Source organism: Leuciscus leuciscus, assembly GCF_965113295.1.
Source record: "Leuciscus leuciscus genome assembly, chromosome: 10".
NCBI lineage: Eukaryota > Metazoa > Chordata > Actinopteri > Cypriniformes > Leuciscidae > Leuciscus > Leuciscus leuciscus.
This window is the reverse complement of record NC_138734.1, coordinates 19636538-19652112: the sequence shown is the minus strand read 5'-3', so window position 1 is coordinate 19652112 and position 15575 is coordinate 19636538. Positions and strand designations below refer to the sequence as shown.

Below are 15575 nucleotides of genomic sequence, written 5' to 3'. Positions count from 1 at the left end.
TGCCCATTTTGTCCGCACAATAAAAAATAATGCAAGGAGGTAGTTTACCAGTTAAAATAATGTATTCGGAGCACAATGAGTCGATGGAGCCTTTCCTTGTAAACCCACTAGACAAAAAGTAATATTTCTGAATTTTAATTACAGAATATGAAATCTTATTTTGGCTCCTTTCATTTGGCTCAGTTGTTTTTGTTCTCGTTATGAGCATCACACAGGTAGAGTTGTATACTTTTGTCTGCCTGGATCAACTTCATTAAAAGGTATTTAGTGCTTTTACACTTTTATCAGCTATTTTAATTATTGTGGTCTTGAAGGAGGTAAAAAAAGAGGACAGAATTAAGACAGCTATTTATCATTTAGTATATATATTTTCAAGCTATATATTTCTTCATGTTCTCCTACTTACTGAAGTAAGGATGAGGAGGTTTGGGACTGGACCAAAGCAAAACAAAGCGTATTGCATTGTATTTCTGTCAGTCATCTTAATTGCTTGTATTATTGGCCAGAGTTGGTAAACATGCATCATGTAAGCCTAATCCTAATGTTGCATGCTTAGGCAATATATATCTATATATAAACCAATGACTTAACACACAACCATAATTTCAAAAAGGCATTGACATATTGCAGAGTCATGGTGTTGGTTGCAACCATTTTTATGATTATCACCTGTACTGTGAGTACTGCACAACCTAAATGTAAAGCTTATGGGACAGATGAACTCCTTCATTTCTCAAAAGAAGGTGATGTCTCTATTGGGGGCATTTTTTCATTCCACCAAAATCCAGTTGGTGTAAATCCAACACTTACAACCAATCCAGGAAACATCAGGTGTAATGGGTAAGATAGTGAATATTCATTTCATATTACTCAACAAAAAAACAAAAAAAAAAAGAAGATTTTTACAAAGATTTGTAATTTTATTTTATTTAATGATGGAGTAACAACTAATTACAATGGATTACTTCACTGAAGAAAACAAAGCTATCTTCCCTTTTCAGTCTTGATCCTGGAGAGCTACAGTATGCAATGACAATGATTTTTGCCATTGAGGAAATAAACAACAGCACAGATCTTCTTCCTGGCTTTTTGCTTGGCTACAATGTCTATGGCTCTTGCCCAAGTATCCCTCTCTCTATAGGAGCATCGTTAGCTCTGATCAACGGACAAATTGAAGCAGAAGAGAGCTGTGTAAGTCCCTCTACTGTGCAAGCTGTGATTGGAGAAACTACATCAACATCCACAATAGACATTGCAAGGACCATGGGTCCATTTAAAATCCCTGTGGTGAGTCATGAAATAAATGTGTGTGTGTGTGTGTGTGTGTGTGTGTGTGTGTGTGTGTGTGTGTGTGTGTGTGTGTGTGTGTGTGTGTGTGTGTGTGTGTGTGTGTGTGTGTGTGTGTGTATTATTATTATTATTATTATTTAATTTTTTTATTATTTAATTTTTTTATTATTGAATAAAGCATAGCAAGATCATTTGGATTTAGTACAGATTGAGAGATTTCTTTAAATATGATCAAATTACTGTTTATTTGTTTAAATTTGTGTTTTATTTATTTTATTCTGTTATAATGATGGAATTGTTATTATTGGTCTCCATGATACAATTATGTGAATTATTATCCTTGTTTAAACATCACATACTGTCTTTTTAACAAGAGTGAGTTAAATTAAGCTTTTACATGTGCAAAAAGCAGTTTTGGGTCTACTGCTTATCTAGTGTCAGACAGTAATCCCTCTAATAATATAAATGTCAATTTTAAACCTTTTTTTGTCTCGTTTCAGCTTAGTCATTCGGCAACTTGTGCATGTCTTAGTAACAGACAGCTGTATCCATCCTTCTTCAGGACTATTCCCAGTGATTATTACCAGAGCAGAGCACTGGCTAAACTAATCAAGTATTTTGGCTGGACCTGGGTTGGGGCTGTGAGGAGCAGGGGAGATTACGGCAACAATGGAATGGCCACTTTTTTAGAAGCAGCAGATAAAGAAGGCATTTGTGTCGAATACTCTGTGGCCATTTACAGAACCGATTCAAGAGAGAAGTTTTTGGAAGTCACAAACATAATTAAACAATCAACATCTAAAGTCATTGTAGCTTTCGCAGATGGCAATGATTTGGACATCCTCATAAAAGAGCTTTACTACCAAAATGTAACTGGCTATCAGTGGGTTGGAAGTGAGGGTTGGATCACTTACAGATATGTAGCAACCCCAGTGAACTATGCTGTAGTAGGGGGAGCATTAGGTTTTTCTGTGCCAAATGCGTACATTCCTGGATTGAGAGAGTTTATTGTGAGTAGCCATCCCTCCTTGAGGTTAGGTAACACAGGACTAGTTGAGCTGTGGGAAAGCGTGTTTGACTGCATTTTAAATCCAAACACACACAATGCCTCTAAGATATGCAATGGAGAGGAGTCCCAAGCTAATACAAACACACGTTTCACAGATGTGTCTGATGCTAGTCTTCTAAACAATGTCTACAAGGCAGTGTATGCTATCGCTCATGCAATAGAAGCACTGTTGACTTGCGAGAAAGGGAAGGGGCCATTCCTCAACAAGACATGTGCAGAGAATGGGAAAATACAGCCTTGGCAGGTGTGTTCTTTTGAATTTCTGCTCTGTAATTTTCTGTAATTCAAAACTGATGTTCAAAGATCATGGGTGTTATTATACCACTATTCTTAACAGGTGCTGCATTATCTGACCCAAGTGAACTTTACAACCAAAAATGGAGAAAACGTTTACTTTGATGCTCGTGGTGACCCAGTTGCACGTTATACTCTGGTTAACTGGCAGATGAACTATGAAGGAATAATAACATTTGAATCCATTGGCTTATACGACACATCCAAGCCAGAGGGACAACAGATTCAAATGAAAGATGACACTGATGCAATCTGGGCAGGAAACCAAAAAAATGTAAATAATAATAATAATCTGTCATAAGCTTTATGCTAAATAGATTAGTGCACAGTGATTTTATATAGTGCAGACTGTTATTATATACATTTTTGCTTGTGTGTATGATTTAGGTCCCACGGTCTGTGTGTAGTGAGACCTGTCTTGCAGGCACTCGCAGGGCCTTCATGAAAGGAAAACCCATCTGCTGCTTCGACTGCATCGACTGTGCGGATGGAGAGTTTAGCAACACCACAAGTGAGATGAACAAGCCTCTCTCATTAACAGTAATGCTCATCATGTTTCTGTGTGGTCAACCCAAACACTGCATGGGTTACTTTAAATTATGCTTTACTTACTTTAATCTGCCTTTGTTTTCAGATGCAGTAACATGCATTCCATGCCCTCTTGAGTACAAATCAAATGGGAACAGAACACGATGTGAACTCAAAAACATTGAATTCCTAACATTTAAAGAAGTAATGGGTAATATACTAGTGACGTTCTCTTTGTGTGGTGGATGTCTCACAATCACAATTGGGTTGATTTTCTTCTACCACAGACACACACCAATAGTAAGAGCGAACAACTCAGAGCTGAGCTTCCTGCTGCTCATCTCACTAACTTTTTGTTTTCTCTGTTCTCTTACTTTCATTGGTCAGCCCACTGAATGGTCCTGTATGTTGCGTCACACAGCGTTTGGGATCACTTTTGTCCTCTGTATCTCCTGTGTTCTGGGGAAAACAATTGTTGTGTTAATGGCCTTCAAGGCTACACTTCCAGGAAGTAATGTCATGAAATGTTTTGGGCCTCCTCAACAGAGACTCAGTGTTCTTGCCTTTACACTTATACAAGTGCTTATTTGTGTCCTTTGGTTAACAATATCACCCCCCTTTCCCTACAAAAACACGAGTAATTACAATGACAAAATCATTCTTGAGTGTGATTCAGGTTCAGCTGTTGGTTTCTGGGCTGTACTGGGTTATATTGGCATACTGGCTGTCTTGTGCTTTATTCTGGCTTTTCTGGCTCGCAAGCTGCCTGATAACTTCAATGAAGCCAAATTCATCACATTCAGTATGCTCATTTTCTGTGCTGTATGGATCACTTTTATCCCAGCTTATGTTAGTTCTCCTGGAAAATTCACTGTAGCAGTGGAGATATTTGCTATTTTAGCGTCAAGTTATGGCATGTTGTTTTGTATATTCATTCCTAAGTGCTACATCATTTTACTAAAACCAGATATGAACTCTAAAAAACTCTTGATGGGTAAAGCTTCTTCAAGGTTTCTCTAATTAAAATGGCTATTTATTGTAAACTATTGTATTTATTGTTTAATCGACTCCAAATTTAAGTGACTCTTTGTTTTTTTCAAATTTTCTATTTTAACAGCTGATCCTCGGATTAGTTGTGATTTAATTTAGACCAAGGATTATTCTGGGCATCTCATAATTTCAAATATTCGTTCATTAAGGACCCAGTGTCACTTTGAGATGTCACGTCGCGAATGTGCACTCACGATCACAAACTAGCCAGTCCTGAAATAGTCAGAGGATACAGGAACTATTTTACCCTAAGCGGCCGCTCAGTGCTGACTCATAACAAAGGTGTAATTTTTTTAATAGTTGCGAGCTTGCAACGTGCTAAGTCAGTGATAGTCAGAAATCAGAAGGTAACTAATCAGAAGGTAACACAGTAACTAATGATGTGCTCCATGCTCCATTCATAGTGCCTTCGGTTTGATCTATCCTGGACAGAGATTTGCAGAAACACCAGACTACACATAAATCTACTGGAAATAATGATTTCAAAAGAATGCAGAATAAATCAAGGTTAACATTTATTTTTTCCAGGCAGAATTAAACATCAAATAAAAATAATTAAAAATAATACATAATACACAACTGATCAGAATATAATAGAGACATCATTCAAAATTCAATATCAAAATAGTTTCAAAGAGTCAGCATACCTGGCAAAAGAGACACACAGTAACAGTGTGGGAAGTTCTGTTTACAGATGCTTCCTTGAGTGGTTTGCCAATTCCCTTTAAATACCCAAGTGGCACAAAAGAACAATAAACATCTAGCACCCAAATATTTATTCAGCTTTCGTTGGACCCTTTCTCATGCCCCAAGTGGTTACGCCTGAGTTTGGGGGATAAAGACAAACGGTTATCAACGATCTTTATTGGGGCATCTCCCACATCAGAAGAACAGGCATTGTTTTCTTTTTTCTGACTGTTCTACCACTGCGGGAATGAAACTTCTTTACCATTCGCACCAGAAGTATTTGTTTTGCCCTCACATAAAACAGCTGGAGGCAGTAGGTTTGTGTGTTTTGCATGACTGAATGAAACCTGGAGGGGAGAAGACAGTGTGAGGGGTCAGGAACTCAGCATGGGGGGAAGAGATGAGATTGGGCCAGTTGTGTTGTGCTCTCTGTCCCATAGATCTCTTCTTCAGATTAGTGAGTTTTATTGTTTTATTGCAGGTTCGAATTCAGTCTTAGTAGAAGTCCATCCTTACATTATCATTATTGATATGTTTAAGTAAAAATGTTCCTATTCCCATTCTCCCTATTAATTTGATGTTCTAAAGTGGCATGTATACCCGGTTACATACAGATGGTGGACAACCAGAATGCCTATTACCGCGGCGCCAGCCGCCGCGGCGAAATCACCGCGGCGAAAATAAACCAGCCGCATTTCAAAGTCGTTCCCGAAATGACCGCCAGGTGGCGCAAAGGGACATTGTGCAAAACAGCAGCAATTGCCGTATTTTAAAATGTAAGTGGGTTAAATATAAAACCCTAAGCCTAATAGGCATATTTTTCATAAATAGGCCTATTAGGCTACAACAGAATAGAACCAAAGATGGAATCAATTATAGAACTGAAAAAATAGAATCAAAAGTTAAAAATAGAGACGATATTAGGAGCAATGACGCTGAATATTTTTACTATTCTATTGAGGAATTAGATAAATGAAGAGCTCTCGTGAGCGATACAATTGCATAGTAATTTATAGTGATTTCAAAAGCAGTCCTTAAAAAAAAAAAATACATGGAGTAGTGTGGCATAATTTTTGAGAGATTACGCGGAACGCGTTTTAGTTAAGATCCTGGTTTCAATGCCCTTAATGTATATAGGCTAGGCTACTGCTTTAAAAAAATGTCACAATACGTTCTGAGATTGTTTTGAATTAAACATTGAAGTTTAAAATGTAGTGTTTTGGCACACCAGGCCGAGTGGCGTTACGCATTGTTCAAAAATCAGGTTTTATTCTGGCATGTTGAATTGGCGTTAGAATTTTTTTTTAGATTTATTAGATTTAGATTTTAGATTTCGTTAGATTTATTTTTCTCATAACAGCTAAAATAACTTAATATATGCCTTGTCTTAATATGACCTACTTAATATTTAATCAAATATTCTAAAAGATGTTTATTTCAACATAATATTTAGTTTTTTCGACATAATATGTGTGCGTGCAACAAGCAAGATGTGTATTTATAAATCCGGTGATGCGTGCATTGATTTTTATCAATAAACTAGTGTTTTCTGACAGTGTCGACTGCAAAGATGAAGTTGACGATCGCCATATTTGTAGTGAACGCACCTAGAGAGAAATGCACATAAAGACATAATCAGAGAGTAGCCTTTTTCTTTTCGTTTTGAATTATTTCGTTTGAAGACATTTCAAGCTTTGTGTATTTGATGTATTTATCATGTCTGTGTGAGGCATACGCTGAGTTTCGTTAAGTTAGGAGGATGAGATCCGCTCCAGCTGACGTGCAATGCAAGTGACCGCGTGGGCGCCTCCATGATTAGTGTCTGTTATATTTGCTTCTCTTACTTATTCAATCCAGGCAATTGGTTGATGAAAAATTGATTAAAATTAAGATACAATTTATAGAAAACGAAATTCACTTTAAAGAAAGGTTTTCTACTAAACAAAACTTAATGAAGTGGTCAAAAGCATGTCTGACCCACTCCATATCCATCTCTCGATATAATGCATCCTATCTTACTCGTGCTGTTCACTTTTCATATTCAACATAGATGGAAAAAAATAACATTATAATATTTTAACAAATATGATACTAAATGAGATTATTTAATGGCTACAACAGTATAGTAGGCCTATAGACTCTATTTGTACAAATTGCTGCACATTAATTTAATTAAATGAAACCTTGTAACAAATTCACACTGTAGGGTAGACTGTGTACAGTTGAGACACCTTAAATAACTTGCGTTCGCAGCAAGCACAAGTTGTGATTTTTGCTGTGCACTTGCATATTAGTGTCAGCTGGGAAGGAAATATAGAGACCAGACCTCTTGGAACTTTAATTGAATACATAGCGTTGGTAAAGCGCTGAAATACTGAAATTACATCCCTACAAATTTATTAGGCCCTACTGAAAATAAATGTATCGAATTTAAGCAAAGTAGCCTAAATGTTAAGACTGTAAGCCCTTTGCTTTTTTTACGTAGCCTATAAAGGACTCTTATAGCCGACTTTGTGTTAATTTAATTTGTAGAGGATTTTTTAACTGATACATTAACACTGAAATAAATGAAACTAAATTATTGTAAATTAATTCAAACATTGACTTGCTACTAAATTGACTAGCTAACATATGCCAGTAAGCAGCATTTGGATTTTGCGTTATGTATGATATTTAAGAATGAAATACAGTAGTCCCGCGTTGTTGTGGTCAGCATAGGTTTCTTTAATGAATGAAATATAAAAATACAAAACATTTCAATAGAAAAATATTGAAAACAATTCAATAGGCCTATTTTACATTTCTACATTCCAGTAGAACCCCCGTTGCGCTGTACCACCGCCGGCAAAACCGTAACTTTTGTAACTATGTATCATGAGCAATTAGTCATACAATTGGTGGTCTTTTTCCCCTTTTTAATTTAACAAGAATAATTAGCGAGTGGGGCTGATGTATCTCCAATTGACTAAAATATGAATTACATTCCTTTGTGTAACATAAGATGCGATATGGCCCTGAATGTGTTTTTTTAAATCATGAAAAGTGTTGCCGTTGCCGCTATCAGTTCAGTGGCAATGGCTCATCATCACAGACGAGCGCCTTACAGACGGGGTAAAATCACAATACCAAATGCACACTAAAGTGTCCCTGTTCGTGATATAGAATTATTGATGAATACCTTTAGCAATGCGCCTCTATAGCACGCATTGTGTTTATCATGCAATTTATACGCCAACATGAGTTTTTACGTGCATAGGCCTACTGTGATACGCATGGGTAGGTTTAGTATTGGTAGGGTACGTGCATATGATACTGTAGGCATGGGTAGGATTAGTTGTGTGGGGTGCGTGTATTACAGGCAAAAAGTGTGTATCAAATGCACGCGAAAACTGCGTCATATGCACGTTAAAACTCATTTTCGCGTTTAAATTGCACGATAAACACAATGCGTGCAATCACACACACTTAGGAAAGAAGACTTAGGTCATCATATTATATATCGCCTAGATTTCATTTTTTTCTGCTGTCACAACTAGAAATATAAATTTCCAGAGAATGCATTTATTACACCAATATATTCCTAATAATGTAATAAAGTTTTCTTCGTGTTGACGTTATCATAATTTTAGCTAACATCCATATATAAATATAGATTATGGCTTTTAGATTTATGGATTTATGGCTTAAAAAATGTTTAAGGATTTATAGATAGGCTATTCGATGTTCTAACAGTTTAGAGTAAAACATGGTTCGGAAAATATATTTATATATAAATCGAAATTTTTCATAATAATGCAATATAAATATATAACTTTTTCAACTTTTTTCACTTCCAAAGCCTGCAAGATTTAGCCTATAGTTTAAGTGACTGTGTTTATTTTTTTATGTAAAAATGTAAGAAAATGTAAAAAAAAAAAAAAAAAAATGTTACAGCCTATTCTTTTTATTTGTTTATTTTTTAACATTGGCAATTTACTGTCTCGAAATTATATGTATTATTATTATTATTATTATTATTATGCAGATGTAAATTCAGCCATTCTGTTGGATAAAAATTGTCCCTAATGTAAAATGGAAATGAATGGTAATTTTATTTTATAAATATAAAATATTTAATATAGGCTATAGGAGAAAAAAACAATAGGTGGAGTAGAAAAAAACTAATAATGGTGTAGCAATATTTTAGAACTATCAAATCTCTCTGCATTAATAATAAAAAAGTAGCCCATGTTTGTTCGGGATCTGAACCCGTGTCATCTGAATTATTGAAACGTAAGTTATAGCCTACCACTCGGCCACGAATTTGTTTTGTTTTATTTTGTTTGAAATTTATTTTTACATATTTTGCTTTCGTTAATGTTAACCAATTCTGTTGTAGCATAATAGGCCTATATTTTTTCCCTAAAAGTTTGTTTTATTCTCTGCTTTGTTTGTTTATATTTTTACATATTCAATCAGTCTCATTTTTGTTCAAATAATGAATTTTTTTTTTTAATTAAAAAAAAAAAAAAAAACAGATAGGAAACTTACCTTTTAAAATGCCGCAGTTGCTGCTGTTTTGCCCTGTCACTTGCGCCACCCGCACTGTAAAAAATTATCGTGATTTTAACAGTAAAAGACTGTAAAAATGCTACAGTGAAAAACTGTTAATTGGTTAACAGAAAGTTTCCGTACTATATACGGTAAATAACTGTGATAGATCTAATGGTACATTTAATGTCATTTTACTGTAAAATACCGTTAAATTTACAGATTTTGGAAGTAAAAATGAACAAGTCACTGTATAATTTACAGTGAAAAAACGTAAATTGACATTCCCACAATTCCCTGCGTGACACTTCACATTTGATGTATTTTTGTTGAAATAACTATGTTTCGTCATAGTTTTCTTAGTTTTTTTTATAATCAGTATGTACATTAGGGTTTTAGATTACATTTAATGTTGTTAAATTAATGTTTATTGTATTTTTTAAATTTCATGTGTGTTACCATGATGGTGTTTAATGTCTGTGTGAATGACACTGTGCACCTTCTATATATATTAATATTAACGGTCTTGTGGAAGGACTACTTGTGATGAGCTTTGATTAATCATGTGACTCTCATTACTGCTGAGATTGTTGGTTTGTCAGTGTAATACTATGGTACAAAAAAGATATTAATACTTCAATAGGTCGGTAAATTAACATTATATCATATTACTGAAATCCAATGTTAAATATACATGTTTAAAATGTTAAATTTACATGTAACTCCGTAAGTATGTTTACGGTTTGATGTGTTTTTTACAGTATTGTTCTGGTAACCACAGCTGCCAGTTTTTTTCCGTAAAAACAACGGGTTTTATTTTACAGTGCGGTATAGCCTAGTCATTTCGCGAACGACTTTGAAATTCGACTGGTTTATTTTTTCTGCGGCAGTAATAGGCATTGTGGTTGATTATTTATTAAAGAATTCAATTGATAATCATAACAACATGTAAGCCTATTTAATTCTGAATATAACAAAGAATGCTTAAACCGACTAACATCGGTAGTAACTGCAAGTCCTGAAAATGTTTTAATTTTACGATAAATTATTTTAATTTATTTCACTGTTATGTTTCAGTTAATAAATCTACAAACACATTAAAATAACACGAAGTAAATGACAAGTAACCTATTGACAGGGCTTGCATGTACAGATGAGCAGTGCAGGTGGAATGCAGGGACAGTCAGGAACATTGAGCCAAAACGACTGAGGGACATAAACTTCAGCCACCACAGGGCAGGGGATGAATTTAGCATTAGGGTGTCAGATGCTCAGCCACTACCAAACACCCCACAATATATGTCACATGCAGAATTTATAAATAATGTAGACAAAAACCCAACAAAGCCACTTTTCCTGTTAAAAAACAGTCTATTGGGCAAGTGTTACAGTGTAAAACCAGTAGTGCAACCCTGTAGCCTTGCAAATACTGCAGTAGATGCAAGATTTTTAAGACCCCATCAAACCCATGCCGGTTCTGATCTCACATGTGAGACATGTAAAAGTTTCTATGAGTTGCATGTTCAAGTGAGCAGTGCACAGGCTTCTACTTTAGAATCTGAAACAAGAGAGCAGAGTTCTTCTGATTTGTGGCACAATGCAAGAAAATTGAGAATAACTGCAAGTTCAGCTAAAAAGGTTCCTTCTAGAGCATCCACCAATCCTGATAAGTTTATGGCAGAGCACCTGTACCCCTCCTTTCGTGGCAACTATGCCACAAATTATGGTAAGGAGAATGAAGTGGTTGCTGGTAATGCACTTCGAGAGCAAGGCATGAGTATTACACATAGCGGCATCGTTGTTAGTGTCACAGAGCCATGGTTGTCAGCCAGCCCAGATTGGGTAATTGACTCATCTGTCCTACTCGAAATAAAATGTCCCGTCCCAAGTAAACTCCATTCTACTCTCTTGGATCAACTTGACCATAACTGCAGTGATATCAAGCTAGTAGATGGAGTACCACAACTTCAGAAAACAGGTAGCCGAGGATATTACATGCAGGTACAATTAGGCATGTTTTGTGCCGGTCTGAAGATGGCCAAGTTGTTTATCTGGAGCCCAAATGACACAGTTATGTTCACTGTACCATTTGATGAGCCCTGTTCTGGAGAGGGTAGGATACCTGAAGAGATTTTATTTCTCAACAATGTTGCCCCAGCTTGTGGATGAATTTGTTGGTCAGCGACTGAAACTGCAGAACAGATACATGAGCATAATGAATTCATAGAAAATATCGCTCAGAAACATTTTATTCAAATCACAAAACAACTGTTAACCCTCTGGGTCTAGGTGTTTTTGGGGTCCTTGAGATGTTCTGACATGCCCTTACATTTGTGCTTTTTTCAGTTGCTTATAAACATATTAATGGCAAAGGTATAATTACACTCTATTTAGCACAAACAGGGCTACCATAATATGTGAGCAACATGTATGTTCATGTTTGTATTTTTGAGAAAATAATGTTTATGCATGGTTATTGAAAAAACTAAAAATGAAAATTTCTGAAATAAGGCCACAAAACACATACTATATATGTGTCCACAAGACTTCTGAATAATGCATTTTGTCGCCTAGAGTTTTTTCTTCAAAATGATGTGAAAATCATCCTGCCTAATCGTTCAAATAAAACAATACATTGATTTAAATTTTGTAAGACATTTTTTGTTTGGAAAGGCAATATGCGGATGGGCGTGATTCACACCTGAGGAGACAATGGGCCCGCATAATGAGGCTGCATACTTAATTAGCCTTTCATTCAGGTGTGTCACTGAGCCACGAGAAAGAATGCAAGGACAATATACAGTATATATATATATATATATATATATATATATATATATATATATATATATATATATATATATATATATATATAATTGGTTCACAGTTGTTGTTGTTTTTTCCACAAATTGTGCTTGCAAATTGTATAATATCCAAGGTAAACATTTCTAGTAATTGTGCAGTTAATTGTTCTCATACTGTATTTTCAGATTTGGAATATATTCTCTACCCAAATGTGTCACTAATAAAGCATAATACAATTATTTAAAGAGAAGGCTTATATTGACCTTTTAAGATTTTGTTTACATCTATCCTTGTATATATACATATTTATTCATTAAAAATGTTATACAATTACAACAACATTTAAAATTGTAACAATATTTCCAGTGTAATCTTTCTTTGTAAAAACTAAAGTATACATTTTATCATACGTAATTCAATTCATATGAGCAACATTATAAGCTTATTTGATGTGGCAGTATTTTACAGTAAAAACTTTATAATCTATCCGATTTTGTAGTCGATTTTTACTCATCTCAGTATAGCAATAGAGTTTGGTAAAAGCTGTTCATTCATTCACACACAAAAACGCGATTCATTTTTAAACAGTATTTTTGCCAGCTGTAGTAGCTCCACAACAGCACCCATCTGTGCGTTCATTCATTCACACACAGAAACGCGATTCATATTTAAACAGTATTTTTGCGTGTACAGACACTTGCGATTAGAACAAAGCAAATAGAACTGACCTATTCCTCAGCCGGATCCGTTTGCTCCTCGAAATGAAACTTCCAGAACTTCTGAGGTAAATTTTCCAGGATTATTATCAAGACAGTATTATTCCTCACAGCGTCGTAAAGTACAGTCTGAAAGTGAACTCGCTGTGTGTGTTATCCAGCAGATGTGGGCGTTTCACAGGTCTGTATGGGATCGCCTCAGATCATTCGCGTTTGAATAGCGCGCGCTCTCCGTGGGCGGAGTCACATTAAATTTAATGAGCTGAGATGAGAACGACTGACATCTCTCTCTTTTCATACATATTACATAAACTGTGAATATTTGTTTTTTATAAAAATTACTTTTTTAGCTTCATGCCTGTGTGTCTGTATGCCTGTTTGACTGAGTATTCGCTGAGTTACAGTTCATTTTCGGACGCGTTTCAGAATGGACTACACTGACAGAGAGAAAGCAGAACTCGCATCATGTTTATTTTTCTTTATTTGGCGAAAAGCACAACACTTTGTTTTTATTGTGAGTATACACAAAAATAATACACACTTAACAGGATTGAGTGATGTAAAACACAAATATGTAAGATCAAAATCAACAGAGTATGTTTCGTCTCTGTTGCACTGATAAGGAAAAAAACGAGCCTATCGCGCCGGCGCAACAGCCGACCTCAGGGGGTTAAGTGCTGCTGCTGTTAACAGTATGAAAACTAATTTTTTACACAATCAATTACATACATTTAAAAATGCTGAACATAAGTATTGTTGTACATAAGTGAATATTTACAAATACAGAATGTTGTTCATGTAAAATTGTACAATTTGTTGTTAATGCAAATCTGATAAAATCTATTGTACACAAACTCAAAGAATAACAAAAAAATTCATACAAAGAGTAAATATAAACAGTAAATTTTTTTAAAAAGGCAGTGAGTGTCAAGATGAAATATACAGGAGCAATTTATGTAGATGTGTAAAGGGTGTGTGTTTGTGTGTGTGTGTGTGTGTGTGTGTGTGTGTGTGTGTGTGTGTGTGTGTGTGTGTGTGTGTGTGTGCGCGCAGATGCAACTTCAACCTCAGAACATCACTGTTGTCACTTATCACTCACGGATGAGATCACCCCTTAAGTTGGCTAGGGCCGCACAGATTCTGAGTATTTTTTCAGTTTTGGGGGTCATGTTTATTGGTATCACTTGAGACAAGATCTTGTATACTTTAAGTCGCCTGATTGCCCTCTCAACATCCGTACATTTGCAATCCTGCGAGTTGCTGTGACTTGTTCCTCAGTTAGCTGGGCACCCCCTCTAGTGAAAGCAGGAAGAACCAATATGACCCTTTTTTCAAAGAGTAAATCACTAATCAAGAACCCACAATCTGCCATGACTTTGTCTCCAGGCTTTAAATAGTCCAAGATACCAGACTTCATAGTGATATATTTGTCACTGGCACTTTCTCCATATCCAGTTGAGATAAACATGATTAAGCCACATGGGGCAACAGCAACCAGGTATTTGATTGTGTTGTGCGAGTAATAATGGCTGTAGGACTCCCCTCTAGAATCAAGATTTTTCGCCTTCTGTAACAAACTTTCGCTGCAGTCAATGACACAGGTAGTGTTGGGAAAACACTCCTTGAATGCAGTTGGCATAGTGGCCTTAATGGTTTATTTTGGGAGCCAGATAATAAGAGGGCGCAAGACCTCCTCCATTTTATCAATCCAGAATGAGATAACCTTACTGGCAACACTCTGAGACACATGAAACTGCCTACCAAGGTCACCTAGCACACGATTTAATTTAAATTTTATCAGTGTCATTAGTATCTGGTCATGTACTGACAAAACAAAAGCCTTTTCAGCAAATCCATCTAAGGTGGAAACAAGAGAGTTGAAGGTTTCCAGTGAGACTCCAGTGTAGAGGAACGAATCTGCATCACTCTGAAGCATGGAGTAGCTGAAATCTTCAGTTTGTGTTGTGGCATCTTTGGCCGTCTCATCAACACCCTGCTGTTCACCATAGTTGTGGTCCCAAAGCGATGGATCTTCCCACTGGGTGGAAATAGTGCTGTATGATGGTTATGGCACCTCAGGTATGTCCTCATCCTCCTGGTCTGTCACTTCTGCTGTTGCTGTAAAAAGAGAGCACATAGGCTATATGTTAAACTCTACAGTTTCTGTCCATGTTTCTCACACTGACAACATTACAGTAAAAACGTATGATAATGGTGATAATGGAAGCTCTTCCTCGCTCGGGCTAACAACTACCTGGCCCACATAACGATAGCAGCTAGCTCTACGATAGCCCTCAGTGGAGTTCATAGCACTAAACCTACAGTAACATTCAGTTAGACTGCCCACAGACAACACAAACATTTTTGTAGCAGGCCGGTGGAGCTCGTAAAAATGTAAACAACCGGAGGTAGCTAACTAGGTTAGCTGTGAAGTGGTGCTATCGCTAACTAGCTACACAATTCAACATTAAAAGTGGCTTACCTGTCGATTCGACACGAACAATTGCCAGCTCTTCTTCCCCACTGGTCTGTCATATCCAAGGTATAATTCCGGGTTGGGATGGTCATCTGTGGGGCGTTTGTCAACAAAATGGTGCGAACAGACA

General features: G+C 36.1%; 2 protein-coding genes and 2 long non-coding RNA genes across 4 annotated transcripts in view; 3 read left to right on the top strand and 1 right to left on the bottom strand.

Moving 5' to 3' along the window:
- Positions 1-15575, top strand: part of LOC309508671 — a 342418-nt gene that overhangs the window by 217320 nt on the left and 109523 nt on the right. The window lies entirely within an intron of this gene.
- LOC309508176 (extracellular calcium-sensing receptor-like) overlaps positions 1-15575 on the top strand; it is a gene marked incomplete at both ends in the record, with an annotated part of 114830 nt that overhangs the window by 53628 nt on the left and 45627 nt on the right. The window lies entirely within an intron of this gene.
- The window catches only part of LOC309508598, a 54346-nt gene that overhangs the window by 578 nt on the left and 38193 nt on the right, over positions 1-15575 (bottom strand). The window lies entirely within an intron of this gene.
- LOC309508342 (extracellular calcium-sensing receptor-like) lies at positions 635-4201 on the top strand (the record flags this gene model as incomplete). The annotated part of the gene is made up of 6 exons (XM_082182932.1): positions 635-840; positions 1002-1287; positions 1791-2603; positions 2697-2927; positions 3041-3164; positions 3288-4201. 6 exons carry the CDS (start codon positions 635-637, stop codon positions 4199-4201), a joined length of 2574 nt encoding a protein of 857 aa, XP_082039058.1.